Source organism: Phyllosticta capitalensis, assembly GCF_038381095.1.
Source record: "Phyllosticta capitalensis strain CBS 128856 chromosome Unknown BKA78scaffold_1, whole genome shotgun sequence".
Lineage (NCBI taxonomy): Eukaryota > Fungi > Ascomycota > Dothideomycetes > Botryosphaeriales > Phyllostictaceae > Phyllosticta > Phyllosticta capitalensis.
Window position 1 is genome coordinate 2001122 of NW_027117439.1, and position 14102 is coordinate 2015223.

The window sequence follows — 14102 nt, forward strand, 5'->3', positions numbered from 1 at the left end:
GAAGGCCTTCTCCAAGTCGTTGACGGCCTGGCCTGCGCTCACGTGTTCTTCTCTGGGTGGTCCATTAATGGAGGAGTTGGTCACTTTCGCCAAAACACAGCCAGCTCACGCCCCTAATCCCGACTGGCCAGTCCACGAGTGCGGGGGTCATGGAAGAGACTACGCGTAAAAAGAAGCGAGAACGTAAGCGACCCCTTAGGAGCTTAACCAAGGAAGAGCACCAACACGGCGAGGATGAGGCCCATGGGCGTCCAATTCGGGCTGATTACGAGCGGTAAACGAAACGGAAAGAGGCTGGACGCACACACAAGCCTAGGCAGAGTGAGAGAAAGCGTGAGCGCCAGCGCCAGCGCCTTTCCGAGCCAATAAAAAGGGCACAAGAAGCTAGCACGCAGCTCTCCCCTGCCAAGACATCAAAACTTCGCAAACACGCCGACTAACTATTTAGTGAGTGGGATATTCGTCTTTAAGGAGGTTGGAGTGCAGAAAGGGGAGAAAGGGGGAGAATTCTCCAAAGATTATGCATTAGCATTATTTGTGTAAATGTAAATCTAAGTCTAATGAATTACGGTCGAATGCTCCTTGATCTGCGACATTTGCAGCGCACAATGACCATCTTGCACTCAATATTACATAACCAAAGTCACCACCGCTAGCATGATCAACGCTGAAAGATCCCCAACGCGAGCGCCCCTTGCACCCCCAGACAGCTGTGACACGCCAACGGTCTTCATCGCGGTCGCCGATGCAGTTCCAGTCAACGTCGCAACCGCGGTCCCATTCGTGGTACTCACTGCCCGCGTACCCATCCGCTCAAGTACGATAGACCCATTGACGAGCGGAGCAAGCACAGCCTCCAGCGCCGACAACTGCTGGCCAAAGCCCGTGTTACCACTGATGTCGCCGGGCTTGACATTGGAGCCGGACGCGTCGAACCAGCGGCCCGTGCAAAGCATCTTGCCATTGTTGTTGGCGCAGCGCTGGGCGGCGGCGCTTGCGGAGCCACCAACTTTGCTGGCGACGCGCGCAGGGATGTTCATGCCAGAGGGAGCGGCGACCGAGGACCACGCGAGCCAGCGCGCGGCGAGACCCTTGAAGGCGACTTGCTCCGAGTTGCAGGTGCCAATGGGTTCGCAGGCGGACTCGACGAGGACGGAGGCGTTGCCGTTGGTGGAGGTGGCGGGGACAGTCGAGGGAGAGGCGGGGTAGAAGACGGATTCGATCGAGGAGAGAAGCGTGAGGCTGCGGCTACGCCAGACAGGCTCGGTGGTCATATTGGAGAGGACGAGCGTGCCGTGAAGCAGTGCGAGCGCTGAGTTGCTCCACTGGATGCGGTTGATATTGGAGGAGGAGGCACAAGATGTCGAGGACGAGGAGGAACTGCTACTGCCAGAGGACGACGACGTAGAGGAGGAAGAGTAGTCTTGGAATCCATCGTATACAGCTCCAGAGGCGTCGACCAAACCAGACTTTTCAAGCCAATTATAAGCCTTGGCCGCGGTTTCAGTGTATGTCACGTTTCCGGTATAGCGGGCGAGACGCGCGGAGAGTTGGAAGAAAAGCGCAGTGCTGAGCGTATTCATGTAATCATACCCAACGTTGAAGGGGTAGGGCGACCAGCGCAGTCCGCCGGCGGGAATGCCGCAAGAGTCTGTATCCGTTGTGTCCCATCGAGCTTCAAGGGAGTCGAATGCGGCCACGGCAAGCGAAAGATAGCTAGTTCCATCAATGCTTGGGAATCCTCTTTCCAAGGCACTGACGGCCGTCAGAGCCCATATCGCTTGTTCGTCATTTGTCTGGATGGGTTAGCCGGGCAGGACGGAGAGTAGGTTTGGGCAAAGTACCATTGTGTTGGATTGGTTGGCAGGCTGGAACCCATCCATTGATTGAGCCTGAAGCGCACTCTGTACTGCGGTGTTGTATGTCGTGTCGCCAGTCAAAAACCAGTAGTTTATCAGTGCATTCCATGCGCTACCCGACTCCCAGAACAGGGCGCCAGGAAACAGCCCCACGCCAGCATTTTGAGTTGTGTAATAGGAAAAGGCCCCGCTTGCGATTTGTTTCGCTGCTGTCGTCACAGAATCTGCTGCAGTCAGAGGGGAAAGCGTGGACACTTCGGCGAAACGGACCTCTATTTGTTGGGTCGAGGCTGAGAGCACTCGAAAAAGCGACAGACGTCAAAAGGAGTGGATAAGAGTTGAGCTTCATTTTGGTAGCAAGACTAAAGGAAGGAACAACAAAAGAATGAAACGGGCAAACAAGCGATGCAGAGAATAAACGTGGGGAAGTGTTGTTTTCTCAGTAGCTTATGTGGCTTGCGAGAGCTGTTTGGCGTGGCTTTGGACCCATCTCGAAACCTCGAAAACGATCCTTCGCGGCTTGGTAGTCGCCATGTTTAGAACCTACCCTTTCTCAACACCAGGCCGGCGTTACATGGAACGAGGTTCAAAAATGGAAGCTTGGCCAAGTTGGCGCTCAAAACTCGCCGGCAAAAGAACTTGGCAGCTGGGAAAAAGAAAAGTTGTTGAAGGTATCGTCACTGCGGGGCCCTCTATTGTCCGCGCGGAAGAGCCCGGTGACTTTGCAGCGATAGGGAAGAGCGTGAGAGAATCGAGTGACCGACACTTGCGCCTCAAGAGGAGCGGGGTATGCAGTGTTTGACTCTTATATTAATTTTGCCATCCATCATGGAGGAGAAGCCGGTGGAGAGCCGGCGGCGTACAAAGTCGAGAGGTTGAGATGATAGCCCAGAGGCTCTCCTACGACGCTGAAGCAGTTGGGCAAGGCGATGGCGGTTTGGGTAGACCAGAATACATGCAGCTGTGTCGATGGTGATGGGCGAGTGGAGGCAGTGCTGATGGTGACAAAGTTGGAAGGGTCCAAGAAAGGAGGGAGACGGACACGGACGTGAGGCGGTCCGAGCTTTGACCCGTCCCGACCGGACGTCAAGCGAAGACGCGCACGCCGTCTCCTGTCTCTTCCACCACTCCACCCACTCTCACCACAGACCACACTGCTTCCCCGCGCCCTAGCAGATGCACCTCCCGCTAGGGCTGTCCATTGAAAACCTCACCGTGCCATGGACCGTTGCACAACATGCTGCCGGTGTCTCCGCCGCGTGACATGCGACTACCCTCGTTCTCGTGGCGCAGCTGTATTCCGAGCCCGTCCTGTCGGTTGGCCCCGTTCTCCTGCACCTCGTCGACTTTAGAAGAAAAATCAACTTCAGTACGAGCTTCTTTCAGATCTTGTGGGTCCATACATCGACGCGCGATCTTTTCATAGCCTACAGATGCTGTCCAATGAACCGGGGACCCCGACCGCTGCTCCCCTTTTTCGGTGACGACACGAGCTCATCTTTCCATCTTGAGGGGCTTCTCCTTCCCATGTGGGCTTCGGCCTCTTCCCCATCGGGAATTTCCACGTCGTTGAACTTCCGGCTCCGTGCCGGGCGGCCTGAGACTCGTCCCGAACCCACTACTGTGCCGGTCAATTATTCGGGAGATGCACTTTCCATGCACTAAAAGATCCTCTTTGATCGTTCAGGGTCTTAGGCTCCGTTCTGGGTCACGCTATCTTGCCACCTCTGTGTGGGTGCAGCCTCCACCTTAGAGTTGACGGCTGCTGCCTCATCATCTGTCAAACGCCATAAGCCAGCCTTGGGGTCTGTGGAGTCTTGCCTGTGGATGAGTTGTCAGTCAATGAGCTCAGGGCTGAGCATCTGGCTTGCTTTTGCCTGACTGGCAGCTATCTTTCGTCACTATGGAAGACATTCACAAGGCAGAGCCTCAAGTTCATGTGTCACGGCATCAGCTCGTGCTGCATCTGGAAGCGTGTTCCTTGTACTTTTCGAGGATATGCAGGCGTAGCTGCGCACTAGTGCATGACCATTGCCTACTGTAGACCATGCCACGAAAATAGGTTGCCTTGGGCTCATGCTTCTTGCATGGAGGTTGCAATCATGACTTGACGTCGATAAGCTAAGTCCATGATGCCATTCTTGGAGCGTCTTTTCTACGACGTGTCTTGATATTTAAGACTTGCCGTAGCCTTTTGTTTCAAGCAGCATCCAGCGTTGAGTTCCCGTTTGTCAACATGCATTCCGCCACCCTTCTTTCTCTGCTTTCCGCATTTCAGTTGTCTACAGTCAAGGCAGCACCAGCTGTTCCCCATTTTCGATCAAGTTTGCAAGACTCTACTCCCCTGGTCTCAACACTTTCGACGCTTTCAAGAAGAGATGGTTACCACAGTCCAGCACTGTTGAGCAGTGGAACTTCATCACTCGAGCCAGCTCTTGACCCAACCAAGAACAACGGAGCTTCAAAATGGGGAACTCTCGATGCTCCCACATATGGCAGATACCTTCCATCTGAAAGCTCTTCCCAACGCCGAGACACGCAGTCAGACTTGCCATGGGGTTCCCGTACAGCGAACGGCTCAAACCCATACACTGACATGCCCGACACGGGAGTCACTCGATACTACGAATTCACTGTGTCCTACATGGACATCTCTCCGGATGGTGTGAACAAATCTGGCCTTGTGATCAATGGCCAGTACCCAGGCCCTTTGATTGAAGCAAATTGGGGTGACTGGATTCAGATTCAGGTAAATCATTATCTGTAAACCTATGTCCAAATTGCATCTTGTACTGATATAGTTTTCAGGTCAACAACGCCCTCCCTGACGAAGGAACTTCAATTCACTGGCACGGACTCTTGCAAAAAGACACGCCGTGGCAGGATGGTGTGCCTGCTGTCTCGCAATGCCCGATTCCACCAAATGACACATTTGTCTATCGCTTTCGTGCGGATCTCTACGGAACGAGCTTTTACCACTCCCACTACAGTTCTCAATTTCTCGGTAAGAAGACCACATTTTCCAAGCGACAGCCAAATCTAATTATTCAAAGGCGGTGCTTTTGGACCCATGATCATCCACGGTCCTGATGATTCCGACTACGATACCGATCTGGGCCCTGTGCTTATCAACGACTGGTATCACACCGACTACTACGAGCTTGTCGAGCAAGTCATGGCTGGAGGGGCACCAAAGAGCAACAACAACCTGATTCAAGGCCGAATGAACTACCCCTGCGCCAACACGACGGCCAAGTGCACTCCCAACGCCGGCATCAGCAAATTCACTTTCCAATCGGGCAAACGTCACCGCCTGCGGTTGATCAATGGTTCGGGAGAAGGCCTCCAGAAGTTTGCTATCGACGGACACAAGTTGACAGTCATTGCCAACGATTTTGTCCCTGTCAAGCCGTACACTGTCGACTACATCACCCTTGGAAGTGGCCAGCGTGCAGACGTCATTGTGGAGGCTACTGGCCAGTCCGGTGACGCAGTGTGGATGAGAAGCATCTTGACCTCGGATTGCAGCCTTGTCGACGAAGTTTCTCCTGTGGCCGTCGCTGCCATTTACTACGAGGGTGCAGACACAAATTCGATTCCCACCACGGAGAGCTCCATCACCGATGAGCAGCTCAAGTACTGTGGCAACGACGACATTGACAAGAGCGAGCCGCTGTACTCCATTACGCCCGACCCGAATCCTGAAATCGGTCTGGAGGTCGACATTAAATTCCAATGGAACGGAACCAACTACGTCTGGACAATGGACAACAGCAGCTTCCATGGAGACTACAATGCTCCCATTCTTCCGGCCGCAGTCGCTGGCCAGACGAGCTTTTCTGAAGGACTCAACGTCCACAATTTCAACACAAAATCATCCGAGTCTTCAGTCCGCATCACTCTCTACAACCACGCATCTTTTGCGGGACACCCCATGCATTTGCACGGGCACGACTCCACCGTCTTGTCTATTGGTTCTGGCGTCCCCGACTTCGCCTCTCTCTACGCATCCAACGCCTCGACCGCCAATAACCTCACGTCGACCCTTCGCACTCGCTCCAACTCTTCAACCTCGTCCAATTTCGTCACACCAACCAACCATGCGAACCCTGCTCGTCGGGACGTGGTCGTCCTTCCCCCGGCCCCCAGCGACGACGTCCCCTCCCATCTCGTCATCCAGTTCAAAACCGATAACCCAAGCGCATGGGCATTCCACTGCCACGTGTGGAGCCACGTAAGCGACGGGCTGTACATGACCGTTCTGGAGCGCCCTGATGAGATTGTTGCTCGCACGGGAGGTGTCGTGCCCGACGACACTCAAGGACTCTGCAAGCGCTGGGGCGACTGGTGCGGAGTTGGCGAGGGCAACGGAGACGACGGCACAGTGGGACAGATTGACTCTGGACTCTAAGCCAGATGTCTTCTCTCTCCTACTGTCATGGAGTTGTCTTGGTGGCGGTGTTTTCCATGGCGTTGAGTTTCGGCGTGTGCCCTCAACTCAACGACGGCGGCTTTTCGTCCCCATTTTCACAAGCGGCGTTTCAAGCGCTCAACTCGCAAGGAGTTTCGGAAATATTTGGGATCTTTCTGTTTTGACAATTTCGCGATCTCGCGAACAAGCACGATACCACGCGCGGCTGCTGTTGCATCTTGCACTCGTTTTTCCCCCTCTCGCCTTTGAGGGCTGCATACACTAGATACATCGCACATAGCTATACCTTAATCACTAATTTAATGTTTGAATACATTTTGTTGTCTTCTTCCTTCTTCCTGACCGTTCGTGTCGCTTCTTTCCCGAAAAGGCTAGTCCCACTTGAACTCCTCGTAAGCACCCAAGTAAGCGAAAAAGAATCTCATGGACGCTCCTCGGCTCGTTCGATCGAGTGGCATCGATTTCGAAGACATTTCTGCCTGAGCCTCCACCGTCAAAAGTCGTGCGATGACCGGACTTCCTCAGAAGTTTCCGAATCCACGTGTGGCGACCACACTCTTTCTGTCGGTTCTAGCGCCTTCATTGGGCGGGTAGCCACAGGCAGCATTCAAGTACCTTTATCTTGCCTTGGCATTGACATTCCTTTTGCGACCCGCTGGTGATGATCTGGACATGGAGCATTCAAGCCCTGTGGGCGTGTCTTACATTACTGCAGCGTCTAAGTCCAAAAGCGCTCTATCATCATGTTTGAGCTGCTTCTGCTTCTTGTATTCGAAATCCTTACCTAAGAATTATATCAAATCGTCAAATTCGATGCCAATACTTCCCGGTTTTTGCTCTTGAAATCTCTTCCCCATGTTTGGATCACATAATAATATCATGACATCCCCCTTCAGTTGCTGCCCTCGTATGCGCATTGTGATTGAAATCCTTCCTGAAGAAGAATATCAAATGGATTGAGTGAAGATTGTGATGATTCCCCTTCCTTTGCCGTTCTAATATGCTCATCGTGATCGAAATCCTTCCATGACAAGAATATCGAATGGACTGGGTAACGACCGTCATGATTCCCCTTGGCTTCTTATATGCTCATCGCGATTGAAATCCTTCCATAAGAAGAATATCGAATGGATTGGGTCAAGACTATCATGATTACCCTTTGCTATTCTTATATACTCATCGGGATTGAAATTCTTCCAGACGAAGAATATCAAATGGATTGGGTATTCTCAAAGCGATTGAAATCCTTTCCCAAAAATTATTTCAAAAGCGTTGGTCGGATTCAACATTCCTACCACCACTCTTTCAGTGACACACTAACTCATTAGATAATGAAATCTTCGGTCAGGGTCCAGTTGCTTATATTTAAATGTGCGTCTGTTGATCTTTCATCTAACTAAACTATGTAAACTGCAGCTATTGCGAACCCCCTGAGAGATGGTGTGGACAGGGAGCATTCAACCCTTTGGACCTGCCTTATGTGACTGCAACGTCCAAGTCCAAAACCGTGGTCACAGGGAGCCTTCAGATGCATGACAAGTTCGTTTGAGAGTAGATACAGGGAGCATTCGTGGTCAGAACTAGGATTGAAGTGGTGTGCGTGCGCGAATGCGCAACATCCCCTGGACACCACCAGCCACGTGACCTCGAGCGAGTCACCTTTCCCCATCCCCATCACAATCGCATCCCGTTAAGTCAAATGTAATGCTCTAGTCTTTTATCTTCTTGGAGCATTGTATCAAAGGAAAATAACGTCAAAATTCATTAAAGCCACACCATCATGAAGTGTCATCCCTCTCAAACCTTTTCCATCCTGACATCTTCCACGCCCATGCCGTCGCGCTTGACGCGGGCAAGGTCGGCAGCCTCGTTGAACTTCATGCCAGCACCAGCATCATCCACATCCTGGAAGCTGATCTTGGGCCTGAAGTCCTTGCTCTTCCAGGCGAGGCTGCAGGTCTCGTAGAGCTCGTCGACTTGCTCAAGGGACAGGTTCTTAGTTTCATAGCTGGGGATGGTGTTAGTGAATGCTGCTGTGGCTTCTAGAATGCATTGACTTACATGAAGGTCCAGGTAAATGCAATGGCAACTGCGCACATGCTGCCCCAGATGACTTTTTAAGGTTAGTTGGGAAATGAATCTAAGTGCTCAAAGAAACTTACAGAAGACTTTCGATTGAAGGTTTCCGTACTCCTCGTTCACCATATAGGGCGTGGCATAAGCGACTAGAACAGGTCAGTAACCTTAGAAAAGACTAAAAGAAAATAAGTCTATAACTTACTGGCCCAGTTGAGCAACCAGTTGGAGGCAGTGGTCATGGACAAGCACTTTGCACGGACTTTCAGCGGAAACATTTCGCCTGGAGATTGTTAGATAACTACACAGTCTTTTAGGGGATGTGTCTTACCAGTAACAACCCAAGCGACAGGTCCCCAGGTGCTGGCAAAGAAGAAGATGTAGATGCAGACGAAGGCGATCATCGCCCTTTGGGCTGGAAGATTGTCGACCGAGGAGACAGTGCCAGTGATGGCAACGATGAATTGACACACGGCCATACCGATGGCACCGACGAGAAGCAGATTGCGACGGCCCATCTTGTCAATCGCGACAAGACCCGGCAAAGTCGACACAACATTGACCGAATTCGTTATTACAGTGATTATGAAGGCATTCGAGAAGCCCGCATTCTGGAAATATGAAGTGCCGTAGTAGAACTGTTGAAGTATTAGCAACATATATAAAAAAATTTAAAGAAATTTCAAAAAAGGGGGGTTTTTTTTTTTTTTTTTGACTTACAATGAAGTTGACACCAACGAGCTGCTGCAGGGCCTGAAGACCGCAACCAGTGAACAGACGCTTGCCAATTGTACCCTTGAAGCACTCGAGATAGCTTGCCGTGCCAATGCTCATCTCATAGTGGTGGTTGGCGACAATCTCGTTCAGCTCCTCGACGATGGAGGGGTGGTTCGCGTCGAGGCGGCGGAGCTTAGCGAGCGACTGCGCGGCAGCCTCGTGCTTGTCACGCTTGACGAGGTAACGAGGGGTTTCTGGCAGGAAAATGAGGCCGCCGACCAAGATGATGGCCCAAGCAAATCTGTGGCGTCAGTTGTGGATTTTCAGGGGGTTTTCAAGGAAGAGATAACGTACTGTACCGCGATGGGTATGCGATAGGAGCCACTGTTATCGAGGTCCTTGGTCGAGTTGTTGACGATAGCGGCGAGAAGGAGACCAATGGTGATGGCCAGTTGGTACGAGCCCACAATGGCACCACGGATCCACTTCGGAGCCGTTTCTGTGAACATGATTAGCTCTCCTCCGACAAAATCTGTTGAAATGATCACTTACCAGACTGGTACATGGGAATCATCGCTGAAATAAGACCGACGCCGTAACCCGCAAAGAAACGACCGGCGATAAACAGCGGTTGGGACGTCGAAGCCGTTTGCATAATGACTCCCGCGTTAAATACAATGGTTGTCGAGGCCATAAGACCCCAGCGGCGACCAAGCATATCGGCAACAGGCGAAGCAGTGAGAGCGCCGAGGAAAGTTCCAACAGAGAGGATGGACACAATCAGCGAGTCCTCACCCGCCGTCAGTGTGCCGTCGGCCGTCGTCGAGAACAGCTTGAGCCAGTACTTCATGGCGAGGATACCACTGATCGTGCCAGTGTCATAGCCGTACAACACACCTCCAAAGGCGACGAATAGGCCAATCATGATGGCGGGCCTACAAAAAGTCAAAAAGAATTTTTCAAAAAAGTTGGATAAGCAACTCACCATGCCGCACCAGGCACGTCCGCTGGCTTCTGGAATCCGAGAGCCATCTTGACACAGGGAAGAAAGGTATTGACCGGGGGAGGAGAGAGGGGTTAGATGGACCAAAAGCTGGGGAGGCAGGTTCAATTTTAAATCAACGGCAACAGTGGAGCAGAGACTCTGGAGCACAGGCCGTCAGGCGAGTCCCCATGCAGTCTCAACACTAGCCAGCGGACGCAAGTGTCTGGAGAACGAGCGGGCCCACGTGAGATGGTGGGTCATGGTGGTCTGCTCGAGAAGGGGGCCCCGTGGAGAGCAGGTCTGGCCATGCCAGTGTCGGGGCCGACGCCATGCCATCGCGGGCATATCGGCCGTAGGTACACCAGTGTTGAGGTTGAAGACGCCCGGCCAAGAATCGCAAAGAAGAAAATGAATTCATATTCTGCTTACGCCCAGAAACAACAGAAACTGCTCCCCTACCTTCGAAATCTTTCGAATCATACCTACCCACCAGAGTCGCGTCTCCTGCCGGATTTTGACCGCCAGCCTGCCCCAAGCCTCGAGTACCCCGGGATGGGGCCTGGGGTTTCGGGCCGGGGTAGCAGCACGACTCCCCAGACCATCGCTCGGGAGCCGAACGACGTCGCGGCAGGGCCCAAAGAGGCAAGTGTTGGCGTAGCGGAAACGAGCAGAGCGGGCCGCCTGACGAGCTGGGCGTCCGTCATACTCGTCGTGATAGGCCGGACAACGAGCCGGCCAACGACGACCAAGCGCGCGGCATTTGGCAAGAGGCGTGCCTCGTGTGGCGGTTTGGCTTGGAGAGGCCTTGGGGGACAGCTGGAGCAGCGCGTTAGTCCCGAGTGAGAGCGTGCTCCGGCGCGAAGAGGCCGAGTTGCGCTCGGTCCGTGGTATTGATTCTTTCGCGGGCAGAGGCACAGAGGTGGCGAGGCTGGTGTTGCGGCTGAGCCTTTGTCATCGGATTCTGGACCCGACTAGCCTCAGCCGGCCATTTCTACAGTACGCGTACAACGACGAAGCAAGTGCAAAAGTCGACGGCATTGGGACGGCGCGGAAAGATCGGCTTGGCGATGAGGTGCGTGGTGTCGAGTCGGACTTTCGAGTTGTTGTTGGAGTGGTCGGAGTATGCCGTCGCGCAGGCCAAGCGAGAGATGGAGGAAGCGGAGGAAGAGTGGGGATAAGAGACCTGGAGAAAAGCGGACCACTCCAACCTCCAAGATTCTCGGCGAGCGACGCTGATAACGACCCTTCATCATCAACGTCCGGCTGCCATGGTGTTGAATTCTTTCGCTGTACTCTCCCCGCCTCAACATCCAACATCGCCAAGCCCCTTTTCCATCTCTTACCCCAGAAAAATTCTTCTCGTCCTCCCCATGTCCGAAAAACGCCACGGACAAGGCACAGGCACCGTCCGCGACCAATGCCGCCCGTCAGGATGCCCGTCTGACTCGGACCTTGCATCCATGCGGCCGTTCTCCGGTCTGTGTTGAGTTGGTGAGCAAGTGACAAAGCAATGCGTTGTTCAAGGGGTCGTTGTGACGTTGGTGGTGCACCTCTTGTTGAGTTTTCGAGTCGTGAGTAAATGTCCATTGCGTCGTTAATGACCTTTTGTGATAGTACAGCTTGTAAGGAGAGATCCGATACGGCAAAACGCCTCCCATCATTCCATCGTCAAAACTCCCAGTTCGCCCGAAACCCAAACGCCCTACTCCTCATCAGACTCGTCCGACTCGTTCTCATCCTCCTCCCACAAGTCGACCAGTTCCTCCTGGTCGAGCGGCTGGCCCAAGCCGACCGCCATCTTCATACCCTCCTGGCCCTCGACGTCCAAGTTGAGCCACTCAAACTTCAAGTCGCCCTTCTTCTGCGGCATCTCGTCCTTGGTCAGCTTGACGCGGACTTCCCGCAGCTCCAGACCAAGCACGTCCGTCTTGGTGTGCGTCGGCTTCTCAAACGCAGAGTCCCTCCTCTTCATCGGCCGCATGTTCGCCGTAGCCTCGCCGCTGAGGTCAATAGCCTCCTCGTTGGACATGGAAACCGACGGCGAGCGAACCTCCTTCTCGACCTCGACGAGCCCGTTGCCGGCGTCACGAGCCAGGGCGTGGGAATACTTGGCGTTGACAGCCTCTTGGACGGCGGCAACAAAGTAGACGGGCTTGTGAGACTCGGCAGCCTTGAGCAGCCACTGCTTGGCACCCTCACTGGCGACGACCTTTTCAAAGGCATCAGTGTTGGACTTGAAGCCCCTCACAGCCGCCCGCTCCGCCTCGATGCTGCAAAAGCCCACGTCGGCACGCTTGGGGCGCCGGACCAGCAGCTCGCCGCCCAGGGAGCGGACAAAGTTGCCGCTCGTCTGTGACACTGTTGCCACATCCTTGTAGTAGGCCGTTGTGCGTGTGTCGTCATAGTCGCGGTCGGAGAGGGCGCCCTTGGGGCGGTACAGGGTCGGAGCCGCCGGGTTGGTCGGGTCGGTGAGCAAGTCACCCACGATGAACGTGGCAGTCGGAAACGGCTTGGGGAGAAGAGCCGGACGCTTGTGCGGGAGGAGACGGCCAGTGGGAGAGGTGGCCGAGTGGGTGGTCGGCACGCTGGTGTTGAGGGCCAGCGGGGTAGCAGTCATTGCACTCATCTTGCCGGTATTGTTGATGGGTTTGAATAAAAGGTAGGTGGTGGTTGGTGGACCTCAAAGAGGGTAGTTGATGTGTAGGGTTGGTAAGTGGAGCAATTGAATGTCAACCTGGAAATAGGTCGACAATGATGAAGCTTTGTTGTTGTTGTTAATGGTAGTCAATGGTGGTATCGCAGAACGACAACCCTTCTCTAGCAAAGGGAGGCCACGGCAGCTATATAGCAAGCTGTGTCGGAGAGCTACCGTACCTGCGGCACGCCAATTGGCATTATTCGCTCACGAAGCGTGTCACCTCACCCCCGCACCCATGGCATGCGTAGCCATTATTCGCCGGCGCCCCCGTGATCATCATGCCATTATTGGATCCGGTCAGGTCAGGCAGCCTGCTCAGCGCCAAGTGATGCGGGGGAACAGAGACAAAGCACGCACGCCAGAGTTAGCGGAAAGCTAGGGAGCCCAGGGGCGCGCGCCCAGCACCGCTGTCACGCCGTGCGCCAGTCTGGAGACTCGGCTGGAGACCCGTGGGGAGGCTTACTGCAGGGTGCTGATGCTTGACCTTGTGCAGGAGTTGCATTTTCGTGTCAATTGTTGTTGTAGTGAGCAACATTGAAGCTCAAAGACACAAAAGAGCTTCAGACCTTCAGTTCATCACTACCACTTGCGGCTCCGTTTGCGGAAGGGCGGCCTGTCGCGTGATGCAAAGGGGTCGGTATATGTGGAGTGACGGGGTGACGGGGCCGTGGGTTGCGTATAGTGCGGGGAAGATATGCAGGGAGCACATCGACTGACATCACCTCAGCTACACCAATCCGGTTAGCGCGTGCCTGCTCACGACGACGACAACAACCTCTGTTGCATCATCCACGCTTCTCTTCCTCATTCCCTTCGTTCCTCTCTCCCAAATTTCCAACGTGGATATGCGAGGGATACCAATGACGACACCCAAGAGCGTGGCGGCCTCTTCGCCGTTTTGATCGCCACGTTGCTTCAACCAGTGCATCGAAAGGCGATGTAGAAGAACTCTTGCGTAGGCTGCAGGCATTGCTCAATGGGGTGGAGCAAGCGAAATCGGAAAAGAGCTTGGAGTTTGGACGGATCTTTTACGCCATTTCCATCTTTCTGCAGATGCGCCACGTCGATCATGTGCCTGGCGCGGACAAAGCGTTTGCTGGTGTCGGGCGTCGCGTCCCTGATTCTGCGGTACAGGGCGTCGCTCGCGTGTCGGTGTCGCCTGGGCTGCGCTGGCTTTGTTTGTGCGGCGTTTTGATGGCATCGGGCACGTCGATGAGGTGGATAGTTGAGCATGGCTCACAGCTGCGACGTCGGCTGCGGCATCGCGGCGTGACGCCGATATGCGGTAGAGGCCAGAGTTGGTGAGTGTTCATGTTGTAGAGAGCTAGGCTGAAG

The 14102-nt window shown here is 53.9% G+C and overlaps 5 protein-coding genes across 5 annotated transcripts; 2 read left to right on the forward strand and 3 right to left on the reverse strand.

Annotated features, from left to right (window-relative positions):
• Positions 1-508: 508 nt before the first annotated feature.
• BKA78DRAFT_12494 (glycoside hydrolase) lies at positions 509-2257 on the reverse strand. Its single transcript, XM_066882499.1, has 2 exons — positions 1845-2257; positions 509-1796 (listed from the first exon to the last, which is right to left on the reverse strand). The coding sequence occupies exons 1-2, from the start codon at positions 1881-1883 to the stop codon at positions 630-632; spliced, it is 1206 nt and encodes a 401-aa protein (XP_066749386.1). The 5' UTR covers positions 1884-2257; the 3' UTR covers positions 509-629.
• Positions 2258-3910: 1653 nt separating this feature from the next.
• Positions 3911-6605, forward strand: BKA78DRAFT_339964 (Cupredoxin). The gene is made up of 3 exons (XM_066890299.1): positions 3911-4608; positions 4668-4863; positions 4913-6605. Exons 1-3 carry the CDS (start codon positions 4096-4098, stop codon positions 6268-6270), a joined length of 2067 nt encoding a protein of 688 aa, XP_066749387.1. The 5' UTR covers positions 3911-4095; the 3' UTR covers positions 6271-6605.
• Positions 6606-8088: 1483 nt separating this feature from the next.
• Positions 8089-10116, reverse strand: BKA78DRAFT_291355 (high affinity glucose transporter RGT2; the record flags this gene model as incomplete). Its single annotated transcript, XM_066885884.1, has 9 exons — positions 8089-8299; positions 8353-8404; positions 8454-8516; positions 8573-8650; positions 8699-9005; positions 9088-9385; positions 9439-9616; positions 9637-10019; positions 10070-10116. 9 exons carry the CDS (start codon positions 10114-10116, stop codon positions 8089-8091), a joined length of 1617 nt encoding a protein of 538 aa, XP_066749388.1.
• BKA78DRAFT_12546 (uncharacterized protein) lies at positions 10070-10979 on the forward strand. Its single transcript, XM_066882507.1, has one exon. It carries the CDS (start codon positions 10319-10321, stop codon positions 10910-10912), a length of 594 nt encoding a protein of 197 aa, XP_066749389.1. The 5' UTR covers positions 10070-10318; the 3' UTR covers positions 10913-10979.
• Positions 10980-11771: 792 nt separating this feature from the next.
• On the reverse strand, positions 11772-12695 carry BKA78DRAFT_291356 (uncharacterized protein; the record flags this gene model as incomplete). The annotated part of the gene is made up of 1 exon (XM_066885885.1): positions 11772-12695. One exon carries the CDS (start codon positions 12693-12695, stop codon positions 11772-11774), a length of 924 nt encoding a protein of 307 aa, XP_066749390.1.
• Positions 12696-14102: the final 1407 nt, after the last annotated feature.

Excerpts from the sequence above, each read along its gene's own strand:
- BKA78DRAFT_339964 (XM_066890299.1), top strand. The coding sequence starts at position 4,096 with ATGCATTCCGCCACCCTTCTTTCTCTGCTTTCCGCATTTCAGTTGTCT. Across the intron at positions 4,609-4,667 it reads GTGACTGGATTCAGATTCAG|GTCAACAACGCCCTCCCTGA; the intron begins GTAAATCATTAT and ends TATAGTTTTCAG. Across the intron at positions 4,864-4,912 it reads CTACAGTTCTCAATTTCTCG|GCGGTGCTTTTGGACCCATG; the intron begins GTAAGAAGACCA and ends AATTATTCAAAG.
- BKA78DRAFT_12494 (XM_066882499.1), bottom strand. The coding sequence starts at position 1,883 with ATGGATGGGTTCCAGCCTGCCAACCAATCCAACACAATG. Across the intron at positions 1,797-1,844 it reads CCAACCAATCCAACACAATG|ACAAATGACGAACAAGCGAT; the intron begins GTACTTTGCCCA and ends TAACCCATCCAG.
- BKA78DRAFT_12546 (XM_066882507.1), top strand. The coding sequence starts at position 10,319 with ATGGTGGGTCATGGTGGTCTGCTCGAGAAGGGGGCCCCGTGGAGAGCA.